The 23,607-nt window shown below is 38.5% G+C and overlaps 1 protein-coding gene across 3 annotated transcripts in view; it reads left to right on the top strand.

Moving 5' to 3' along the window:
• pik3ap1 (phosphoinositide-3-kinase adaptor protein 1) overlaps positions 1-23,607 on the top strand; it is a 38,255-nt gene that overhangs the window by 11,998 nt on the left and 2,650 nt on the right. The window contains exons 1-16 of one of the 3 annotated variants that reach the window (XM_039784413.1): positions 11,847-12,180; positions 13,031-13,435; positions 14,695-14,945; positions 15,097-15,235; positions 15,331-15,473; positions 15,562-15,694; positions 15,971-16,167; positions 16,283-16,457; positions 16,552-16,614; positions 16,730-16,978; positions 17,076-17,132; positions 19,458-19,651; positions 19,749-19,821; positions 20,038-20,205; positions 22,295-22,365; positions 23,241-23,341. In XM_039784413.1, the coding sequence (XP_039640347.1) occupies positions 12,150-12,180; positions 13,031-13,435; positions 14,695-14,945; positions 15,097-15,235; positions 15,331-15,473; positions 15,562-15,694; positions 15,971-16,167; positions 16,283-16,457; positions 16,552-16,614; positions 16,730-16,978; positions 17,076-17,132; positions 19,458-19,651; positions 19,749-19,821; positions 20,038-20,205; positions 22,295-22,365; positions 23,241-23,341 (2,450 nt within the window). In that variant the 5' untranslated portion in view covers positions 11,847-12,149. Of the gene's footprint in view, positions 1-11,846; positions 12,181-13,030; positions 13,436-14,694; positions 14,946-15,090; positions 15,236-15,330; positions 15,474-15,561; positions 15,695-15,970; positions 16,168-16,282; positions 16,458-16,551; positions 16,615-16,729; positions 16,979-17,075; positions 17,133-19,457; positions 19,652-19,748; positions 19,822-20,037; positions 20,206-22,294; positions 22,366-23,240; positions 23,342-23,607 lie in introns of those variants that run through there. The other 2 variants (XM_039784412.1, XM_039784414.1) reach the window with 2 other exon arrangements.

Raw genomic sequence — 23,607 nt, 5'->3', positions numbered from 1 at the left:
GATGTAGTGCAATCCTTTTGGATCCACAGTAATTCTGTCTTTTGAATGGAATCCACAGCATTATCTCCACTTTGTAGTGGTCTCTGAGCCCATTGTCATGTTAGTTCAATAGTCCTCTGTACTGTAAACCGCCATTACTCTGTGTGTAGCTCTGTTATTTAGTGCCACTTTGGGAACGTGGAGACAGGATTGAGCTTGATCTTGTGTTTCTGGGCACAGAGTTCCTTTGCAGGGTTGGGAACCCTGAAAAGCATGGGAATTAGATTTGATCATTTAATGAGACAGGATTTGTTGCTTTGAAAATACTTTTCATTACGTTTTCAATCTTAATATAATTAACCAAACCGTGATTTCATATGTTTAAGTGTTTATTGTTGTAAAACTATTCAGTGCCACCTACATTTTTCTGATCAATGACCAAAAACCCCAACAAAAGAAAGTCTAGCAGAAACATTTAGAGCTGGGTGGAAGGATCTGGGGCACACCAGCTTGTAACCTCCTCATAACTAAGCCGCAGTTTGGTTTTCCTTATTTATGATAATGAAATGTAATTCCGCCCTTCATTGACATTACCATTGCTTTCATATTTTGAAACCATTACTTAATCACATTGTCAAAATCCCCATTTCCTCTTCATCAATCCTACATTGAGCTTTATTTGTGATCCTCTCTTTCTTTTGCCCTCACCCATTTCATTCACTCCATTTCACTCGTTCAATTTCGCTCCACATTGCTGTTTATTTCTTCGAGGATGACTGGATTACCCCTACTGAAATAGCTGTTACTCAGATTTTAGGTCATCTACCAAATCCATAAGGGGGGAAATATACAAATAACTCCACTTGTCTCAGCCATCCACAGTGGCGTGCTCCTGTTTCTCATCTTGTGGCTGCAGAGGCTTACAGTGCTATTAATAGTAGGTAATCTGCAACAGTTTTATCTCCTAATACATTTATGGTTATTGTGTTATAGGAAATAAACACTTCATGTGGATAAAGGCTACACCACTAGCTTTACTCCTTCTTCTAATGTATACTAAACATTCTTGTGTCACATTATTATCAATAACGGAGAGGGAATGAGAGAGCCAGCTGCAGCCGTTCTCATAATTCATAATTTATTAATTTGTAATTAGCTGGTTTAATGAAACCGATACTGAAATATTAGTTATTAGGTGTACAGTTTCAACAGAAACAAATCTGCGCCTTCAATACAATAAAAGTGGCCGCATAAAAGAAATAAAGTGAAGAAGCAAAGAGCAATGGAGCTAACGAAGTGTATTACACACTTATTAAAGTAATTTTCACTTTGCCTCCCAGACCTGGCCAAAAACACTTTAAAATTCTCATTGTACTCCGAGGTAGGCTATGTGCAGCTTTTTTTTTTTCTTCCTTGTTAACTTTGAAGTAAGCTCAAAAACGTATAGGTAGACAGGGGTGGCATCAAATAATCAGCAACTTCAAAAAGCATGCGGCCACTTAGCACTCCTAAAGCTAATGTCCCCAAGACATTCAGAATGGAAATTATTCAAACTCATTTAGTGGCAGCAAATTGGTCTAAGTTCAATCAGAAAACAGACTGACACTGAACAAGAAGTGCAGCCTAATTATACTTGTTTGTCAAATGAAAATTTCATTTGGGCAGAAATGAAACCTTCGAGCAACTTCTTTTAAGGTGAGCTCCTAGTTGTATTATCAGCTAAATGCAGTAAAATCCATAATCATATGATGATAATGAAAATGGAGCCAATGTTAACATTCAGGCTTTCAATGCCCCGGGCACATGGCGATAAAAATTAAGTACCATAGTCCTCTGCCAGGCACGCTGACACCCGGGCTGGTCTTTAGCCTCTTAGATGCGTTTTTGCATTTTAAAAACTTTATCAAAGCACTGTTGCAATGTGGAAAATGTCAACGTGAAATGCACTGAAGGCAAATTGGAATTTCATTAATAGTAAAATTATTGCTTTTGACTGATGTATTACTATGCTTGTTAAGAGCTGGAGAGTGGAACGCTCGTCTGTCTGGTCGGCAGTCTTGCCTCTTCTTGTCCCATGCCATTTGCTGAAAGTTAGAGATCTGCTTTCCGACTGAAAAATAGCAATGAAGTTCCTAAAAGTTGCAGGAAGTGAAAAATATCTAGTTGAAGACATTTATTTAAAGGGTAGTAAGAGCACTAAGTCTCCTAAGCAGGATACATTATTAAAGAGAAAAAAGAAGGGTTTAAAGAGGATCACAACTAGGGCTGGGCAATATATCGATATATGAGACTATATAGCTTCTTACGTTTTGGATATTGTAATATGTGTTGTCTTTTCCTGGTTTTAGAGGCTACATTACAGTACAGGTAATTTTCTGTACTTACCAGACAGTTCTAGCAAGTCTGTTATTTTCCTTTAACCACTTAGTCATTGCATCCACATTACTGATGATTATCTATCAAAAATCTCATTGTGTAAATATTTTGTGAAAGCACCAATAGTCAACGCCACACTATCGGTGGAAAAGCGACATTGATGCATTTGGTAAAAAAAAATATCGTGATATTAGATTTTCTCCATATTGCCCAGCTCTAATGACAATGGCTCTGTTGTGTTAGATAACATTAATATTGACATCTGGGTAGTTTGCGCTCTGTGCTTTAACACGGAGCTGATGTTCTCCTCATAATTGCCCAACATCATGTGGATATGTGCTGTAGAGCAGCTAGGTGTCTTCTCATTGTTAGGCACAGTAACATCTAAACCTAACTATAGAGATCGGGCCCCAGAGGTCACACTGTGGATTGGTATATCACAGGTAAATAGACCTAACCTGGTGTGAAGGTATCAGTTCCCTGAGACTTGTGCTCATTCATGAAGCCGGTGGTGTTTATTGATTTACCTTTTGTAATCCTCTCAGTGTCACTGTCGTCAATGACGGAGGAGAAAATGGGAACGTGGCGTCTTAAGATGGAGGACATTTTCTGACCGCAAAAGGAGACAACAGATTAGCTTTTAATGGAATACTGGTATTCATGTTCTCCTGTGGGGTTTGGATTTGTGGCACTCAGTCCACGAGTGGACCAAAAATATTGGTGGCTTGAGAACTATTTTTAAAATGTTGTAAGACCAGCTAGCATGATGGAGAAGCTTACATTTTACAATTTTTTTTTTTCCATGACCCCTATCTTCCATTTTCTATAATTAAGCTAAGAACGTGTTCAGTGAGAGGTGAAAACGAAATATGAATTATTTACTGTTTTAAATTAGTGTATAGAAACTGGCTACCCTAAACTGAAATTGTTGTTAATTAATTTTGAGATTAACAATATTTTAACAATATTTGTTGAGTTAACCTAAGTGTTTTGGCGAACAAAGACAATTAGTGTACAAGATATTGTTTTTAGGTTGAAGCAGCTTTTTTGTTCATTTCTTATTAAGAAATTGACATTTTGCTTAAAGTTAGTTAGTATGATATAGGAAGTGCAATTCATGAATTGACTTGACACTCAATGTCTAGTTTTCACATCTGCATTGTCTTTCTGTGTGACAGTCCATCTGATACATGTTGATGTTTAGGTATATTTCTTTAACTTTTGACACTTTTTCTCAGTTTATTTGTCATATTCTATCATAGAGTCACAGGAATTGTTATTATGTTTTCTTCAGGGCTACCATAGCTACATACAATATTGTAACGTAAACATACATAAACCTAAGGGACTTCTTTAAGTTGTCTTCACAGATTTAGCTTGTTACAAAGATGAATGAAGCGTTTCTCTTGTCAAATGAAATACACATTGAACACGCTGTATCTTTTAGTCTCCTTTTCAACCTAAACCTTATTGCAGTGCTTTAATATTCAAGACAGATGCTGCTTCTTGGCAGGTCATTGTATTATTGTGTTAATATACATTGTGCCTTGCAATCTAATAAACAAAATACAGGATACGGCTAAATGCTATCCCATGGAAGAGGGTTTCTGTGTAAACAACCTCAACAAGATCAACTTCAAAATATGCTTTTCATATTGAATGTATATTGATATAGTATTACTGGTGTTAAAAGACAACATTTGGTCATACTTTCCAGCTGCAAATGTACCTCATTGAGATGAAAATCTGTCTGATAATTACGGTGCGTAAAGACTAACAACAGTAGCTCATGTCGCTCAGTAAAGCCCATAGCAGTACCTTCCTCAACAACGTCTACATTTAAACATCACTGACAAGATTGCTACCTGGTATTCAGCTGTAGGCTTCCTGAATTTTCAAAGAATTCAAATCACACAATGTTGTCACTCTTTTCATCTAGTTTAATGACACTATTAATTGGATTTGTAATGATGTTTAAAGCAAACTTATTTCAACAGACATCTTTCAGGCAATGGCCTTCATGATAACGATGAATAGTGCATGTCTGGCTTACACTAGCTGTGGATTAGATGAAGGTGTTACATAGTATTTGTAGTGGAGCTCTGACCTCTTGTGCCTCATTGTGGAAGTGCAAAATCCTCATGATACACTAGCAGTGGTGGTAATGACAAGCTCTGCAATGCAATATCTTTGTAAGTATGCACTTTCATTTTTGAAATTAAAGCTTGTTGGAAGCCTCTTTCACACTTGCTCCACATGTAGTACTTTATGAACCTCTCAGGTGACTTCCAGAAAAAAAAACGGTCACAATAGTCACCGTACGAACGGGCTGGGTGACATTTTGAAAAGCCCAAAGAAATGTTCCATAAAGATCCATTTATGGGCTGTGCACAGTGGAACTGTGAAGGAACCTTTATCAACTTCTGAAATGGGCACATTCGGAGTCACTGTCATCATAAAGTCTGCATGTAATTAACACTTGTCTAGCAGTGCCCTGTGGTTCTATTGTTTCACACGGTTCATGACCTTTGCTGTCTGACATCCCCAACTTGGTCTCGTCATTCCTGTCAGCCTCCACCGCACACAGTTATATGCCATTAAATGTCCCATGATCCTTCAACAATACTGATGTAACATCTGTCATACAGTATGTTGTAAAGCAGCAGGATAAGTTACCATTTGCTAAGTTCTACCTCTCGATGTTACTGTTGCTTACTTGGACAAACAATCCGACCCATAGTGCCAACCAGCAACAAAAAGGAAGTCTGTCACTGATCACTCTCTCAGAGGCCACAGATAACTGGAGACAGTTTGATAAATCCACCAAAAAGGACTCTAGCATGCTACACAGGGGGGAAAAAAACAAGATTTCTAATAAGAGGACACAAAAGTACTAATGCTTACTTGTCCTCTGTCGATAGCAAGTAACTCAAGAAATCTGTTTAATGGAGCTTCCAGGATTAACCTGAGCTAATGTGAAAAAGTGATGAGGAAAGGTTGGTTACAGCTGGTACTTTGTATCACATTGACCACAGTTGACTATATCCTTTTCTACAATACCGCTAAATTGGTTATGCCATTTTATAGGCTTTTTTTTTTTTAAACATAGTTTCCTATATAATATAATATCATAATACATGCAGTTTATTCTATGTAATAGTAACAATACAGTTAATGCAAACACCTGGTAAAAAATATGTGCAAATGTTTTTCCATTTGATTCAGTTTTATAAAATCAGGTCTAATAAATGTTTGTTTACCAATGTCAGTGTTAAACTATTTACACAAGAGCATGACTTAATGGAGGTAATGTGCAGTTCACCAACTATTTTTAACCTGCTATATCTTCTCCAATAACCACGTTAAGCTGCCTTTAAAGAAGCTTAAGATAGTTATGAATATTACCACCTTAAAACAATTAAATTCCACAGAAAGCTGGAAGATTTAATCTGGTAACCACTGGCATTTTTAGATCAATGCAAAACCTTTTCTCCAAAGGTGTTTGAATGTACCTCCAGTTACAAGAGTCCTCAATCATTATTAAAGTTTTATTTTTTTTAGTGCCATTTTAGGCCTTTATTAGATAGGACAGCTTTAGACATGAAAGGGGAGAGAGAGAGGGGGAACGACATGCAGCAAAGGGCCGCAGGTCAGAATCAAACATGCAACTGCTGCGTTGAGGACTAAGCCCCTGCACATGGGCGCACGCTCTACCAGGCGAGCCACCCAGGCGCCCGTCCTCAATTATTATTAAATATACCACTCAAAATAGTTTTGATTTATAATTTTGTATACAATTTTTTTTTTATTGGCACATTGGATATGTTGGAAGAACCTTTCTTGAACTATTACTTTTTAGGGTGTGAGTATTTGTATTCTCTTGCTGTCACCTGTGATCTGTGAATCTCAAGCTGTGAAGTGCGTACTTAAGACAGTACAAGGAGAGTAAAGAGATTCATGGAATCCTGCATATTGCTTTTGCTATTGTTGATTCATCTTATGAATCCATCTTTGTTAGCCCGATGAATCCTAATGAAGCAGGAATCTGTCACATTTACTCCACAATGAGGGCAGCTGGCAAACTTTCTCTGGAAAAATGAAACTATTATCTTCAAGTAGACACGCACTCAATATAAATAAATAAAGTCACACTTATCTAGTGGCCAGTGTGATTACTGTAGCCAAAGCTGACATCCAAATTGACTGTCTTATCATGTCGAAGTGATTTCAGCTGACTGGAGACTGTAGATGAAAACGAAATGATCTTTAAATAGTAGTTAAAGATGGTTGCTCGATAAGTTGTTCCACAACAGTTTTGATCAATGAAGCATGCATTCAATATATTGCCTATTTAGATATGTGAGATAAACTTAACAGGGCCTCTAAATGATTTATAAATTATATTTCCGTCAGTACAAGGTAATGACTTTATGGCCTTGTTGAATTCCCAATGTTGGGGCGTATTGTAAATGCTTCAGTAAAATGATAGTGAGCTGTAAAAGACATATTTTGAACATACAGTATATTTCCTTATGTATCTTGCATTTGATTCAGCTTTTAATGCATGATAAAATGTTGTCATTCTAATTTATATAAATATAAATATATATATATATATATATATATAGATTTATACGGTATAAAGAAAGTAATAGAAATTTCTATTATTTTCTTTATACCGTATAAATCAATATATATTTATATATCCCAGTTGTTTCATCAAACTGGCAAAGATACAGTGTTTAAAAATGTAAATGATTATTACACAGTAAGTATCTATTCTTGAACCACTCATATGCATGCAGACCACAGCTCCAGTAAGTGAAAATGGGCCTTTAAGCAGAATTTTAGGACAAAGCTTTGACTACCTCATGTCTAAAAGCCTATATGAATTGAATTTGCCTTGCTCTCATACGACAAAGTCTGTCAGGTGGGCGCTCCTGCTGTGGAAAATGTCAAAGCTATTTTCCTCTTTACTAGTCAATGCAATGCTTGTTTAATAGTAATTGGAATCTTATCCTGCTGTTTGCTCATCATTTCCTGTGCCTAGTTATTCCACACCTAAACTCCATTTAAGTTTTTAATAACATTTTAGAATAGTTCCCATTCAGGTAAACAGAATCTGATTACCTTGATGGATTGGAAATGTGTGTCTGACGGTAGTTTATTTGATTTATTTATTCAAGGGGCCTCAAATGGAGGCACTTTAACTGAGGCAAACAAATGGTTGCCGTACCTTTTTCCAAGAGCAGAGTGTTTTACAGTAACTGTGAGATTTTATATTCTGTTAGCCTATGCACTTCTCTATTCTGTTGTGGCGAGACGCTAAGAATGAAAATAATGTCTGCCAGACTTCATTTGTTTGTTCTGACACATTTTTTGTCAGCATGTCATTGTTGCAACCTTATAATGGGTTCCACAATCCACCTGCTAAAGAGAAATATACTGTCCAGTGAGTTTGTGTGACTTAAGATTTTTTCCAAAAAACGGAATACATGCGCACTCAGTGCCAGAGGCCAATGAGCAGGAGTCTCAAACTATTCTGTGATAGTTTTGGATTTCCCTCTCTCCATAAGCCCCTCATTGTGTTAGAGGACCTGCTTTGTACAAGTGCTTGCCAGCTGCTTACCAAATGAGGTTATAGTGTTTCCCTATCAACTGTAAATTTCAATAATTTGTTGGAAGGGCCTCTCACTGTCAGTTTTTATCATATTATCAATGACGACTCCATTTTCCTCTGTCACTCCATCTCAAGCGCTGACCCCCTGGCCCTATTACAGGCCTGTAATGAAGTGCAATGGAGTGGTAATTGGTCCACATTATACCAGATCAGGTAACATTAGACTTATTTTCTTATCACAATGAGCCCTGCTGGTGACTCTCAATGAGAAACCAAACACAGTTCCTTTCTTATGCAGGCTATCATCCAAATAACATTTCAGCTCGAGACCCTTTCCCCATTTCAGTTTTCCATTTCAAGATTGCACTCCGTGTCCTCGGACTGTGCTTTGTTTCTAGCTTCCTCCACTTGAAAAGTCTCCCAAAACAGCCTCAGAGGTAGTGCAGATATGAGGTAGAGCTTTCCCGGGATGGGGAAGTACAGTAAATGAGACTGTAACATGACCATTATGTCGGCAATATTAGATGTACAGTACTCTGCTTCCCCTCTGTTACAGCCTCCTGCCTTGGAGTGCTCGGTACTTTGTAACTTTAGTTTTGATGTTATTCTGTCATTGTAGAATTACACGCGTCTCTATGATCTGAGAACATTTCATGAGCTTGTGAAACTGTTTCAAAGTCTAAAAATGCATGTTTAAATAAGGCAGCATTTCTTCCGTTCCTAAAAATTACCTTTTAGGAAAAGTTTCACCAAGGAGGCGCATAATGTGGACGTTATTGAAATCAAATGCAGTTCGGAAAATTGGCCAAATCCATTTTCTCATACCCAATAATTATGTCTGCTAAGTGCAATTTCAAGTAAAATAAGGCAAACATAGTTAAGCAGCCTCATATTGCATCTCATATTAAGCGGCCCAGCTAACATCTAGGCATGGCTCAGGTAGACTTAAACTAAAAATAATGGCCGGCCTGGTCAGTAGTAAACTCTTTACCTCCTATAACATTAACTAATCCAGTGCCAGCAGAGCAGAATATCACAAACCTGTTAGTCCTTGCTTGAACCTTTGTGCTCCGAGAGGCACGTCAGGTCTCTGTTGTGAACTGATGCACACACGCTCTCTGGCTGAGTCGCTCTGTGTGCTGAAAACACACTGCCGACTAAAAAGACAGGATATTGGATAACAAGGTTAAAATATAGGAGCGAAAATATTCTCTTATTAAACTCAGGCTGCAGGGATTTGATTTGAGCCACCTAATAGATAGTGGTTTCAAGGGAGCCCAAACAAAAGGTAACGGGCCGGTCATGCTTATGGTAGCTAATGGCAGAGTTAGAAGAAATTAGGGGATTCTTTTTCTACAGGAAATTGTACTTAAAGGAGGGTCATGGATCACCCTGCTCTTCAGAAGTCAGAGTGAACTTCTGCTGCGGCCATTAAAAGGTCTACGCCGGAGAGAGAGGTCAAAGCAGGAACAAAACTAATTGTATTATTGGAGAAAGGCAAAGCTGTGTAAATTGATTTTGTGGTTGGAATTCACGGTTAGACAAGTGAATAAACTATTGTCTCGTAATTTTGTAACTATAATTAAAGAAAGTGAAGACTGAGACCAGGGCAAACCTACATGTACATGCCAGAATAAGCCAAACACCAACAAAAAGGTTTAAACCGCGAGCCAACAAGGAACAGCTTCTTGGCTTTGATTTCGAACAGGTGTCTGGTCGATGATGTCATTCTAAAAGAGATGTGATGGTTTGGTGTTTTGTTGGTGGAAGTGGAAAAAGCTGTTGGGCTGCGATCAGGTCCGTCCATTCTCACACAATGATCGGGATCACTGATGATTGCTTTGTGTTTATTGGCATTTACTTGGTCTTCCAGTTGGTTCAGCCATGCCAGGTTCAGCCATGCCAGGAAAATATACCTCAAGTGTAGCCTTCAACTCTTTTCACCTGCTAATAACACAGTTTTCACAATTTAAGTGATCAGTGGATTGAGATTTAGTACAGTTATGAATCATTGTCATTTTGCGTCATCACAAACAGGTGTAGGGTCACACAACAGTAAATGTGACGCATTGCAATGTAGAATTGTCAGCAGAAAGTAGTGTACTGCACATGCCATATACACTACTTTTTTTGTTCCATTGAATTTAAGGGCACCATATAGCACATTCAGCCTCCCAAAGCAAAAAAAAAATCTTTATAAGTACTCCATAAATGAGTAAAGTTCTTGTATTTTCCTTTAACAATAGAAGTCCATCTCTTCAAAGCAAGACAGGCTGCATCCACATCCCCATAAAAGGTATGTCCATATTCTTCCAGCAGAGCACAACAATCCTCCTGGCCTGCAGAAATCCAAACACTTGTCCTGTGTTGATGTGGCATGGGGATGCTGTCTTTAGTTCACGCCAACTTTATTCTAAGCGGAGAAGAAAAAGTTGGTGTTTGAAATATATATATATATATATATTTTTTTTTTTTTTTCAATGGAGTTGCTGCCAAGTAAAGATGCTCAAACCAACTCCCCACAGTTGGAAATACTTTGTTAAGTCTGTCGAACCAATACAAAGGATTTAAATAATACATCATACCCTACGATGGGACATTACTGCTAAAGTATTTTACCACACCTACAGAGGTACTTGCCTTGTAGTGACTGCTTTGTTCTGGTAGTTGTCTGCATAGTGACTGGTGATAGAGCCGGGCTTCTGGATGGTGTTAGTGATTGTCTGCTGCCCTCTAGTGCTTATGTCAGTGTGGTGCCTTGTGTTGTAGCGATAAGTTGTTGCATGTTAGAGGAACATTTATTGTGGAATCTAAAACTTCCATCTCCAGTAGTAATAGTGACACAATACGGATGATTCATTCAGCTTGTTTAACTTAGGAAATACATTGTGTGTGCTTGTGTGTATGTACTGTATGTGTGTTTAATCATTTTAGTCAGCATTTTTGAGCACACAAATAACTGTACAGTACTTAATAGAATCATAATAATAAAGCTGATAATGTAAAAATGTCAAGCCAAAAGGAATACTTGGAATTGATGGTGGTGGTAAATATTCATGAAAATGGACACGTTTGTCCAACACAGATTTTGATAATGAACAACTATAACACGTTACCCACTGGACCTTTAAGAAGTAGTAGAGAATGGTCAGGGAGACTGGAATGTTCACCAATGAGAGTGCATACATATTATATGTATTTGTTTTGGTTTTAATGTTGAGCACTTTGATTTTGTATCTGTGAAAGGTGACATATAAATAAACTTACTTACTAACTGTATGTACGTATAATACATATTAAGCTTTAAAATACACCCAGAAACAGTGTATCAGCATACTTAGCATCAGCAAGTCTGTTTTAATGCTTGTAAAAAATAAAGATGTGTTTAACATTAACTTTTATACTTTTATAACTGTGCCTCTGTGGTAGTAGAGTTTAAAGTAGGTAACATGATCATGGCCATAGTGTCGGTGTTGTTTTGAGATAAGCACATTATTTGAGATATAGTCTCACAATATCACTCTGACTGTGAAACTTTGGACACATCTCACCTTGTTAAGGAAGTGAAAAAACAGAAGAAGCATATGACTCGCACAACAGGTGAACTGTGTGTGTGTGTGTGTGTGTGTGTGTGTGTGTGTGTGTGTGTGTGTGTGTGTGTGTGTGTGTGTGTGTGTGTGTGTGTGTGTGTGTTATGTTTGAGAACAGAGCAAAAGTGTATCTAAAGTGTTTCCTACATAAAGACTAGAGGCTTTGGATGAACCTGTTTTCTACATCAAGGTCTGGGCCTGCATGTCTCAAGGTTCAACACAGTATCTCCGTTAACTACCCCTGTTTTTTGTGCGTCACTTTCCCTCTAAATGATCTACGTACTATGTACAAATGACTAATGAAAAACAGCCAAGGGTATGTGTAATCAAAGACATTGTTGTACGACATGACACCACTGCAGCGCATTTTCTCACTTCTTCAACTGTTTCAGGAAGTGGGCAGTGTCACCAAAATCAGGAAACTAAGCGTTGCTATTAATACAACTGAGCAAAGTGCTATAGCTGGTGAAAGCTAATTTAGTTTCAGTTGAAGAGGAAAGGAGGTTTAGTAAGCTTGACAAACCAAAGGGACATATTTGGGCAAACGATGCGTCTTATGGGGTGATTTTCTGCACTTTTTGACCATGGAAGAACCCATCTCAAGTGTTAAATCAGGTAAATATGACATATCTTCTACCATCTTTTTAGTCCGTTTCAGATGGTGAAAATATACCCAAAAGAAAGCAATCTTTTTATACAATATGGATTACTCTTTTAAAATGTTTTATCTTTTCTTTTGAAATATGTTTATTTAATTGGACTTAATTTAACTGAACTTTCATGTTTTGTTTTCTGAGCTTATGAAATAAAAGAGGAAGCAAGCACCTTAGCCTTCCTGTCGGGTTAAATTAATGTCGGTTATTTAAGAATTTCCCACACGTCTAAATTTGAATCGTGTCATCGGTCCATTAAGAAACAGATGGCAAGTCTTCTCGGCCCTGTCATCAGTGGGAACCGTGATGAAGGTGAAATAGTCGTGTTGGGTTTCTTTCCCAGTTAACGTGTACAGAGGTGAACTTGACCTGATTAAACACTGTAATGAGTCAAACAAAATTACTCTGACCAGCGTTGACACAGTGCAATGTTTGCACAACTCCTTGTTGGCTCGGCACTGAAAAAAGTCAAACAAATCGGACATTCATTCTGTAACCACACTGACCTTGGCATTTCACAGCCGGACAGCTGGTATGTTGTGGAGCATTTCCACGTCAAACATTACCTGCTGCAACATGGAGACCGACACATAATATCATCAGTGTCATATCATCAGTGCAATGTTTGAGCCGATTACAGGATTGTGATTCATTTCACGTGGTTAGGCTGGATCCGCAGCATTTAAGGAACTAATGATTATTATTTTCCAGTTTTATGCTTTGGCTAGGCAATTTGGAGAGTGTTTTGAATGCATGCACTGTACGTTCTAATCACACTGACGTCTTCTGTTTTTCGGCCAAATCTCTTTCAGCACGCGAGTTGTTAATTCTGCACACAGCTGAGGCAACGGAATGGGCATCATATTTGCAGCAGATCTTGAAATCCTCCAAACAATTCCGCAAAAGTTCTATTTTGCTGAATGCAGTCAACCCAGCTGAACATCTCTACGGATGTGACTTTGAATATTTCCAAAGCTGCAAGTGCATTGTGCTGCTCCTCACGGGAGAAATCCTGGACATGCTCTGTGACCCCGAACTGCATGGAGCACTTCAGAGACTCCTTTATCCTCCACATAGAGTGGTGGCGCTGCTGTTCGGCTTGCCAGAGGATGACATCCTGGCGGAGTGCTTCGAAGACTGGCCGAACTGGAGAAAACTCTACGCTGACGACGATCCTGCAGTCTACATTTCCACCATTTTGGAGTCCATCGCTGACAGTACGCAAAACTTATCACCCTTTTTTTTATCATTATTATGTTATTATTTCAGTTATTTTAATTTTTTTGTGCCTTCAAAGACCTAACACTTTGGTGGTGTTATTATTATAGCTAAACTGTATTTCTGAAGCTTTTTCCTAATAGGTTTCAACTTTTTGATAAAGTTGCAGATAAGCTGCTTCGAGGCCCAAAGAGCAAACATAATCCAAGAGTCAGTTCACCCGAATTACAAAAAGACATATTATCTCACTTACCTTAATACGCATGTGTCAAACTCAAGGCCCGAGGGCCAAATCCGGCCCCTCTCAGGTTTTGATCCGGCCCACATTTCAATTTAAGTTCACAATAAATTTAGGGCGACCTAGTTTTTGTCGCTTTTTCCAAAGTTTTTGGTGCTTTTTTCTGCATTTTTTACGCCTTTTCCGGCAGTTGATGTGCTTTTTTCAATGCTTTAGGCACTTTGTTTTAACGGTTTTGATGCTTTACTCAATGTTTTGCCACTTTCTCTGAAATTTTTGCCGCTTTTTACGATGTTTTTGGCACTTTCTGATGTTTTTGGCACTTTTTCAGAAAATTTGGATGCTTTTTTTGGGCCTTTTTCCAACTTTTTTGGTGCTTTTTTTCAACGTATTTGTCGCTGGCTGAGGAACTTTTTTTGCCAAACTTTTTTGGGGCTTTATGAGGCCCAAAATGTAAGTGAGAAGACTACAGTATATGAGACATGCAATAATATAGTCCAAATATTTGATTTATTTTCTTAAATAAACACAATAATCTCTACATGTCTGGCCCTCAATGTGATTCTCATTTTCCAGTGTGGCCCTTAGGGAAACTGAGTTTGACACCCCTGCCTTAATGTATTACCTTACATATCGTATCTGGTGGTCAAGAGCTGACAAGAAATGTTTGAAAAAGAACTCATCAGCATCTCGATTGTCCGTGTGAAAACTGTTCTCAGAGCAGGTTCACAGAGATGGCTGTGGTTTATCATATGGTTTTTAAACACAAATGAAATTCTATATCTTCATTGTGTTGTGTCTACAAGGTGGTCACAGAAGGTTTGTATGCGGATACCTCAAACTTCAGCATATAGAACTGAAACTATCAGCAGAGAAAATGTATATTTTGTGCATAAACTGAGCCTTTAGGACTCCCTGAATGAATATTGTATGTAGAATATTAAGGTTCACATCGAAGATTGATTGATTGATTTTTGATAATAACATCTTTGCTTTTTTTTATTTATTTTTTATTCAAAGGCAGACAAGTGGAGGCCGAACATGAGAGCGAAGCTGTAGCTGTAGCTGCAGCAGAGTTGCACATCCCAGCAGCATCTTCTATGGAAAATCTCACCCTTGATGAAACCGAGGAACTGGTGTCAGAAGAGCAACAAGAAACTGTCCTGAAGGATGAAGAAGCAGTGAGCACGGAGTGTTCAACAAGCAAGGGACTTTTTACACCCACGCACCTCACCTGTCTCACCGTTCAACCAAACCGAGTTCTGTGTGGGGTAAGACTGAAGTAATTACATCATAAAAACATCAGGTCATATTACAGTAGTATCAACACTTGTTTTCTAGAAATGAACTAGTAAACTCCTAGTTCAAAATAATTACTTGGAAGCTATATTAATTCTATTAATTTTTTTTTTTAAGGAACAGGAGAGAGTTTTTATCATTTTTACGCATAAAGTAGATGATTGGTCAGTACCAGAGGTAGAGTTTTCATCTGAAAATGTACCTGCAAAAAGGGTCCCAGGCACTGTGGAGAATGAATACACTATAAGTGTTACTGCACCTGGTAAGTATCGCCAGGAAGTCATGTGAACTTTTTTTTCAGTGTTGATGTGAAGAAACTTGAATCTGAAATCACCGTATTTTCTTTTCTCCCACTAGAGATGCCTGCTGGAGTGGCATCTCTCACCATGTACACTGACCAATGCTGTGTCAGCTTGAGGTCTGTTACATACTATACCAATATGGGAGAAGTCAGTCGGTATCTTGAAAATGCTACTGATCCTGTTAACTTCATCTGCCAGGTAAGACATTATGTCATATAATAAAGTGTTGTTTTGCTACTGTTAAAAGCTCTTCAGGCTCTTCATGCATGTCATTTTCTACTTTCAGGCCTTCAACTTGACTTCCAATGCAACTGAGTCGCTGGACAAAATGCTAACTGACTCGTTAAAGTCCAGAATGCCTGCAACTAGTCTTCAGCTGTTTGGAATCAGACAGATTGAAGTAGACAATATGGCGTCATGTGAGTACAAAAACTCAGATTTCTTGTTCTATTAGTTGCCAAAGCTGATTTATTTTGGGGCATTCCCCAAAAACTTTCCCAAAGTTGGAGGCTGATGTGCTGTTGTTGCAAATGTATCACGAGAACATATCTGGAAGCATTTGAAAGCATATTTGATCCACATCTGCATTGCCTGTTTGATTTATTATGATGAAACCTCACAGAGTGAAAGCAGCTTTCAGGAGTCAACATACAGTCCTAGGAATTGTTTTATCCGATTGCTTTTTGGAACTTCAGGTCAGCGCAACGAGGAGCTTCCCACGCTGCTCCACTTTGCTGCTAAATACGGCCTGAAGAAGCTGACCACCATTCTCCTTCAGTGTCCTGGGGCTCTGCAGGCTTACAGCGTGATGAACAAGTATGGAGACTACCCAAACAAGCTGGCAGAGAAGAGCGGCTTCTCTGATCTCAGACAGTTCATGGATGAATTTGTTGTAAGTCCAGCGATGCAGATTATTTGCATGCAGCATCCAACAATGTGTTGCATATTTTTTTTTGCATATCTTTTTACTCACTGTCTGCCTGTCTCTTGTGTTCTGACAAATCTAGGCGACAGCAGACATGCTCAAATCTCACATTGAGGACTCCATCAACACAGAAGAGGATGTAGAGATTTATGAGACGATGTCAACGGCCACTGATATCATGATGAATTACTCTGGTTGCTCGGAGGACATATATGAGTCAATGGTGAAGATTAACCCTGAATGTGCAGAGGAAATATGTAAGATTAGCATGATTTCATTTATTGGTCCTTAAAATTATGACGACTACAAAAATGATGGTCAAACTGTTTCTGATTCTGATGTTTTTTTCAGATGAGGTGATGACCGAAGTAGACGAGAACCCAGAGGAAGCTATGCTTAGGAAGTTCTTCCAAGGTATACCTTGATATATTGGAATAACTGAAGTAATGACCTCAAATTGCAACATGTATAATATAGTAAAGTATATACATATATATAAAATATAGTACGGTTATATTGTGTCCTTCAGCAAAACCACATGCCAGTGTAAACCAGGACAACAATGGGCACCCTAAAAGTGAGGAAGAGGAAAAAGAGTATGACTTAGATCAAATTGAAGAAGAGGAGGATCCATACAACCTCTGCCCAGAGGATATCTATGATACTGTGGATGGAAACGACACTTATAACCCAGCGATCCAGAACCGTCCACCAGCCCCCATCCCCAGACCTGAGTCCGAGTCTGACCCTGAAAAGCCTACGACCTACATCTCTAGAGGTATTGAGCGGTCTTTTTCTCTTTCCCCAAAAATGTTCAGATTTCATAAAACTGTTCCCCATGCTTAAAAAAAGATAACTCAATATATCTCTGACAGTATTTTCAGATAAAGCTACGTTCCAGAGTAAAACCATGGAAATGGGATATCCTGCAGGTATTCTTTTCTGTTCTCAAGTCTGTTTTTACATTTCAAGTTGATAAGATCATTGTAAAACTGTTATTAATCTCCTTGGTTGCGTTCAACCTCAATAAGGAAGGAGCCAAACATTTTTGGGGGATTTTGTAAAATACTAAAAAGGTTAATGGAAGAGGCCTAGAACTTGTTACTTTACAAAAGCATGAGTTGATTTGTCAACATTACCTATGATATTCCAATGACACCAATGTTACATTCAGTACTTCAGTGTGTTTGTTCATAAATCACTCGTGAGAGTACGTATGGTATACACAATCCTTAAATCTTAACTCTGTCAAATCAGTAGTGGAATGTAGGTACGTACTTCTGTACAAATTTGAGGTACCTTTACTTCACTTCAGTATTTCCATAGTATGTTACTTTATACTTCACTGGATTTTGGAGGCAAAGTTGTACTTTTTACTCCTCTATATTTGTCCAACAGCTTTGGTTTCTAGTTGCTTTACATATTCAGATTATAAATACAAAATATAAATCAACTAATACATTATGATATGATATTATAAGTTGAACTACCCAGCAGTATATCATTTAATTTAGTATATCATTTAATTTAATTTTATTTAATTTAATTTAATTTAACTATAGTCTATGTCCACAACGTTCCACTTCCGGGATTGCTTTGTTGCCGACGGAAATTCCGCCAGATTTCATTCATTTAGGCCGGATATCCGTTACCTTGGGCTTTCCTTGTGTTGACATTTTAAACTCCGGTGGATTTCTGAGGACAATGGTTAACTGCTCCTCAGATCTCTGCAGGGTAAATCCAGACAGCTAGCTAGACTATCTGTCCAATCTGAGTTTTCTGTTGGACGACTGAAACAACTTTTGAACCTACACGTGTTCCACCAAAACAAGTTCCTTCCGGAGACTATTTTGCAGAGGCACTGTTGCTCCGCTCGGCGCTTGGCGCCACCCAAGACGATTGTGATTGGTTTAAAGAAATGCCAATAAACCAGAGCACGTTTTTCTCCCATCCCGGAATGCTATGTGGAGTAGCCAGACCCTCCTCCGTATTTAAAGGAGAAATCCGGCACAAAATGAACCTAGGGGTTGATAACAAATGATAACAGAGTCGACCGTTCTCTGGGATATGTTTTCATGCAAATCGAATGTGACCAGGTTTAGCCCAAACCGCTAATTAGCTAATAACGCTATTCGTCGGGGCACGAGGAAAGTAAAAAGAAATAGCTATTTCTATACCACTAACAAGGCTCAAAATAGCACCACACTTCCACGGTAGCATAATGAGGGTCCCTACATGTAAACCGAAGCATTGAGAACTTTGTAAAGGTTTTAAACTTTGACAGTTTATTAAAAAGATAGATTATAAAGACAGTACCGTTCACGTATACAGGCGGGCGCCATCTTGGGAAAACAGTCGCGACCAGTAACATAGCTCAAACACGGCTATTTTGAGTCTTGTTAGTGGTATAGAAATAGTTTTTTTTTTTTTATAATAATAACCACGTTTATTTCACACGTCATCAATGTATCATCAAACACAATCCCACAAGGTACAATGATCATATATAAGCCGCGTGAAATGGGGAAACCCAAATAAGCTACTAAAAGCTTTTCGGAGGGGGCCCGATAACGATCATTTCTTTTTACTTTCCTCGTGCCCCGACGACGGCGTTATAAGCTAATTAGTGGTTTGGGCTAAAACGATTAGCATGAAAACATATCCCAGAGAACGGTCGACTCGGTAATCATTTGTTATTAACTCCTAGGTTTAAGTTTTTCAACATTTTTAATTGCATGTGGGCCTTTTTTGCACGTTCACCTCATTTCTTATAAACAATGAATGAAAATAAAATGTTGCCTTTTGCATTTGCTGTGCAACTAATGTAAGAGAGGAGATACTATGAGCACTAATTAAAATTTTGTTTTAGCGGACATACCCTTTAGGTTCTGAATTCAAATTGTTTTTGCTAGCCACTATACAATATACTATACTGTAGTTATTTCAGTAGGCTATTTAGGCTCATTTCTGTCATATGAATATGTCAGATAGATTTTTAAATACTGTGCTTCACACATCAGTGCTTCTTTGACTCTGCCTATTGAACCGAGGAGCTTAGTTCTACCGATAAGCACATCAGCTTTCTACAAGAAACCGTTGTACAACTTAAAACAATCCCAAAAGAAAACAGCCTTTTATTTTGACTTCACGTTGTCTTTTTGTAGTTACTAGGCATGGCATAATGCAAAGTGGAACATTTCACGATATATGATACCTCCTCTGTTTTTGTTAAATGACAAACTTTTCCGCCCATCCAGCTCAGTCTGTGTCGCGCCCCCTCTCTCCTGTTTATGACCCCTACGCTGGGATGAAGACACCTGGACAGAGACAGCTCATATCTCTGCAGGAGAGGGTCAAGGTGGGGGAAATTACCGTGGACGAAGCTGTCCAAGAGTTCAAGGCCTGGCAGTTTGACCATGAGCGGAGGTCCAGCTCCATACGCTATCAGCAGGTGGATCAACTATACAAACGTTATGGTCTGTCAGGTGCTGATTCGTGGTCAGGAAATGGATCTAACGTATGTGTGTGCTGTTTTTGTTGTCCTTCAGGAAAATCTAAAGAGATTACGAGAAAGCATCACCAGACGTCACAAAGAGAGAGAGAAGACAGGAAAGGAGCTTGGTAGAATATTTTGACTATTTATCATTGAAATATTTATTTATTATGAATCAAATGGGTCTAATGCAGCTTAAATATATCTCCACAATGAACAGTCTTTAAACGTATATTACAGTTAAGAAAGGATTAAATTATGGGCAGCATATAGCGGAAATACACATCCTGTTGTTGGAAAAAATATTAATAATATATATTTGATGTGGTCTCCCCCCTTTTAAGATTATGAGATAAGTGCTCCGCTGCAGAGGAACTTATACTGGGGCTCTAATGTGACGTTAGAGTGCTCTGTGTATGAGCCCGCTCCCAGAGTAGTGGCGGCCCCTCCTCCAGTGACTCAGAGTATCCAGAGAGGCACCTGGAAGACCGGTAGCACGTCCAGCACCTCCAGTGAGTCCTAATGGTTTTTTGTTGTCGTTGCTGCTCAGTGGCCAGCAGATCAGACTGTGGTTGTACCGGGCAGCTTCCAGGTATGAATGTGTAACCGTGTGAATGTGATCAGGGCAAAAGAGAGGTTGCCTCTCAGTGAACCTTCCCTGAATAAATAAAGGTTTAAAAACACCCCCCCAAAAAAAAACACTGGTCAGTGGTCAGAACTGTAACTAAACAAGGACCAAAGTGTAGGTTCTCAGCTCTTTCTTCTTGTGTTTGCGTGGCTTTCTTCCCACTTTCCAATTACATGTACTGTACGTCAGAGGCCATGTAGGCTCTTGCACCTGCTTGCTGTTTAGGGTCCTAACCCCACATAACCCAGGCAAGCGGGCAAAGGAAATAGCTGTTTATGACAGTCCATAATTTTATGTGTCTCATTAGTTAGCACTAAAAAAAAAAAAAAGTAAGGAGGGACTACTGTAGCAGCCATAAGACAAAGAAACTTAGAAAGGATGCAGGAGGAGAAAATAATACTCACTCACATAGTGGAAGTTGGGGGCAGTGGTAATATTGGAAGCAATTCAATTTCAATTTTATTTATAGTATCAAATCATAACACGAGTTATCTCGAGACACTTTACGGATAGAGTAGCAGCAACATTTGCAGCTGTTGAAGTTTTTTATGAATCTTCCTCTTTGTTTCAGTTGCATCTTGGGTAGCAGGATGTAAAATGTGTATAATGGTATAACAGTGGAATAATCCAAAACTACATTAAGTAGTAGAGTGAAGGGTCTTGACTCAGGAATGTTTTTTTTCATATAGGTACTAGAGCGCTGTTTGTCAATAAATACATTTCTTCTGACTTCATACAAAATAATATATTGCAGGAGGTAAAGAACGTTTGAGAGTGCCTACCCTTTTCTAAAGGAAATGGTAATAGTCATGATAATGGTGGCCATCTCATTACGAGTCAGAGACCGTTTTGGTTTGCCTCTTTTACATTTCTCATAACAGTGTGTTTCACAACACTAAACAAGCCATAGCTTCCTTATTCTGTTTGGGGACCTGAACCTGATAGGGCTGTTTCTCAGTTCCAAGAATAAACATAGATTCCTGCGAATAAGAAACGACATCGTCAATTTTATAGAAATGGTTCAGCCTCTGATCTTGACAGATGTCCTGACTTACAAACGAGTCCTGCTATAATTGGTGGTGCCCTATTTCTATGATGTATTTGAGATGTTAAGATCTGTTAACCCTCCCTCTGAATGCAAATGAGCTCATATGGGAGAAAGAACAGGTAAAACAAATCCCAGAGGAACCATTGTCTCAGATTAACTTGAATGTTTTGCCCTTTAAAAGAAAACTGGTCTGACATTTTAAAATGTCCCTGAAATGCTTATATTGGCCCATACTGTATTTTAAAAGTGTGAGTTGTCTCAGATTACACTTTGAGATATACAACAATCCCTCTCTTACAGCCTAATTAAAAAAAAAAAAAAAAAAGTCAGATTACTGTTTAACAAATAAGCCCAGTTTGTTAAAGACCGACTTTTAAGAAGATCTGGCAGCCTCTCATCAGATAATTAATCAATCCTTAACAGTCATTGCATGTTTAAGTTATATTTGTTGTTTTTGTTGGAGTTTTCACTACTCCTTTTATGTTTATGTTGTTTTCAAGCAAGCTATCTTAGAATAGTTCGGACATTGAACTGCTCTTTAGTATGCATTGTGGGTTATATATGTAGGTTTTATGAAATAACTATTACTTTAATTTCCTGTACTTCGTATCATTTTCAGAAAGTGCATATAAATATTGGAAAAGCACAAACACCATGCGTTCAAATGCGTATGCATGATATGTTGAGAAGTTTGAAGAATTTGCAGACAGCCTCATGATTCTCATGGTTCTCTGTTTAATCTCGCTATGATATCTCTCCCTGCAGTCATGTTATACAACTGTAACGTCTTTGTTGTGAGACTCAAAAATAAAAAAAAAAAGTCCACATTTGGCAAAGTGGTCTTACGCCACAATTCACCACAAGCACGAACCTCTCACAAACTTGAAATCCTGTCTTTTCTTTAACCGTTTTTTCTTTCCTTCAGGTACTGAGAGCAACAGACTCAGCACTCACAGCACCATTAGCTACAGCAGCGGGACAGAGCCTGAATTTGAGGTGATCCCGAAATAACAACATTTTGTACAACAATCTTCACATAGACTTAACTCCTTTTTAACATCAGCCTGTTATTGCTGCATTACTGTCTAACCAAACGGATCCTTCACTTTCTCTTGTGGTCCTGCACTTGACACGCATGACAGACAAAGAGTCTCGTGTTGAGTTTCATTCTGTAGTCACCGGCTACTTCAGTTCCTAAAATACTTACAAGTAAAGATCTACTTATAGTTTAAAGGTTTTGAAAAGACTCAAACTGCAGGATCCATGTTTCTCTTCTTGTTTTCTTGTTTGGCACTCATTGTTTTGCACTTAGTGCTCAATGGTTTCTCAGGAATCACTTGTCATAGTGTAGTCAGAACTGTGATGCTTTCTTTTGACACTCTTATGGAAACCCCTACTCATATCCTAAGAGTCTTAAATCTGACGAAGGTAGATACCCCTGCAACTAACAACTATTTTCTTTATTGATTCATGTTTAGTAATTTTTTGATTAATCGATTAAGCATTTGGTCAAAATTTCCCTAAAGCCCAAGGTGATACCTTCAAACTGCCCGTTTTGGTCCAACCATCAGTCTAATACCAAAGGATTTTCAGCTTAGTGTCACACAAGATCAAGTAATGCAGCAACTACTCACACCTTTGAAGCTAAAACTAGAGAGTGTTTGGCTTTTCTGCTTGAAATATTACTTAGGCAATTCATCAATTATCAACAAAGTTGTGGATTAAGAAGTAGGTTTCCGTTGATCCAGTAATTGATTTTACTGGCTTTGTTTCAGATGTGGAGCAAAGTGGAATGTTGGGTTTGTCAAAATGTGTTTTTGGTGTCGTCACAGTATAAATTTGATTTGTTTTGTTGTTTTTTTTCCCAAAAGGACACGATAGAAGGTGTCCCTCCTCCACCACGACCTCCACGGCATTCTGAAGCCGCATCCCTCACTGCTCCACCCAGGATTCCTCCACGGTTCCCAGGAAGGTCAGTTTCAAGACCACTGATTGAGTTTACTGATGTTACAATGCAGAACAATACAATATAGTTCAATACAATTGTATATAAAACAATACGAAGTAGCAAATGTATCGTATTGCAACTATGCAATGCCTAATAGCAATTCTAATAGTGTGTGGACGTGTGACGGAAACAAACAGAGGCCAATAATGAATCTACAGGCAGTGATGACTGAGAGAGGAAATGCTCGCCCACCAATGATTCACAGCTGTGCGGGGAGGAAGCCAAAAGTG

The sequence above is a fragment of the Perca fluviatilis genome, chromosome 19 (assembly GCF_010015445.1).
Source record: "Perca fluviatilis chromosome 19, GENO_Pfluv_1.0, whole genome shotgun sequence".
Lineage (NCBI taxonomy): Eukaryota > Metazoa > Chordata > Actinopteri > Perciformes > Percidae > Perca > Perca fluviatilis.
This window is presented reverse-complemented; position numbering and strand designations above follow the sequence as displayed.